General features: G+C 39.2%; 1 protein-coding gene across 1 annotated transcript in view; it reads right to left on the reverse strand.

Annotated features, from left to right (window-relative positions):
- The window catches only part of unm_sa1614 (un-named sa1614), a gene marked incomplete at its 5' end in the record, with an annotated part of 14566 nt that overhangs the window by 4296 nt on the left and 9105 nt on the right, over positions 1–1165 (reverse strand). Inside the window, 1 exon segment of the mRNA XM_014016046.1 lies at positions 138–308. Coding sequence (XP_013871500.1) covers positions 138–308 — 171 coding nt within the window.

Here is a 1165-nt window from a genome sequence, read left to right on the forward strand (position 1 = left end):
CACACACACACACACACACACACACACACACACACACACACACACACACACACACACACACACACACACACACACACACAGAGTTAATAACAGAGTTACTCTGACGGATTAATTACAGAGTGCCTTTCTGATACTACCATGTTTATTAGACTCGGAGCAGGTTCTCTTGTGTCGGACGGCGACGGGAGGAGGCGGGGTCATTCTTCTGTTTCCTGTCGTGGGAAAGAAGACTTCGCCCTCTTCCTCCTCTTCCTCCCTCACTCCATCTCCTTCAGCGGGAGGAGGAGGAGGAGGAGGCACGCTGGGAGCTGCAATAAGATTTTTAGTCTGTAAAACTCGAAAAAGCATCAAAAATATTCTTAATCATAAATTAGATAAAAAGAAAAACAAGGGGGAAAAAAGACATTTTCATTATAAAATAAAGACCTGAATGCAGACCACCCATCTCCTTTCATGCCAGAGTTTAAGACTAATGAAGCTCAAACTGTAGCTCAGTGTCTGCAGAACTGACAGAGCTTTTGACTTCTGCATGTTTTAACACCTTTTCCCAATTCTGTTCAAATGTTTCTGYGACAACAAAGAGGTTCACACTGAAGCTCAGTGTGAAGAGTGAAGCGTGATTTGAGTTAATAATAAAACTGGAAGAATAACAGCCTTCATTTCAGCTCAGGGATTAATGCTGTGGAAATGTGGCGGCGCATTTAAACAGCTTTATTTATTTATTCATTGGATTAGTTCTGGTAATTTGTTTTGTTTTGTTTTTTTCTGCCGCCTTTCAATTTATTTGTGATTTGTATTTTTATTGCATATAAATTTATTTTGTTATTTTTAAAGAAATGAATAAAGTTTGAAAAAAAAACTCTGGTATAACTAACTAAACGTAGAGCAGTGATTTTAATGATAAATAATCAGAGCTGACCCTTCTGTGGGGTAAATCTTGTGCCAGCAGGAACTAAATTTGAATTGCTCAGATTGGGCCTCATGCAAGAACCGTTCGTACGCACAGTTTTGTTCTTAAATTGTGCGTACGAGTGATTTAGGAGAATTTGYGGCATTCACCAATGTTTTCGTATTCTAAGATTTTTTTCAGATACGAACAAAATTAACGAGTGGTCCAGACCTGTCGTATATTTTACSAGCAGTCAGTCTGCTGTTATCCAGACGG

The sequence above is a fragment of the Austrofundulus limnaeus genome, unplaced genomic scaffold (genome assembly GCF_001266775.1).
Source record: "Austrofundulus limnaeus strain Quisiro unplaced genomic scaffold, Austrofundulus_limnaeus-1.0 Scaffold137, whole genome shotgun sequence".
NCBI lineage: Eukaryota > Metazoa > Chordata > Actinopteri > Cyprinodontiformes > Rivulidae > Austrofundulus > Austrofundulus limnaeus.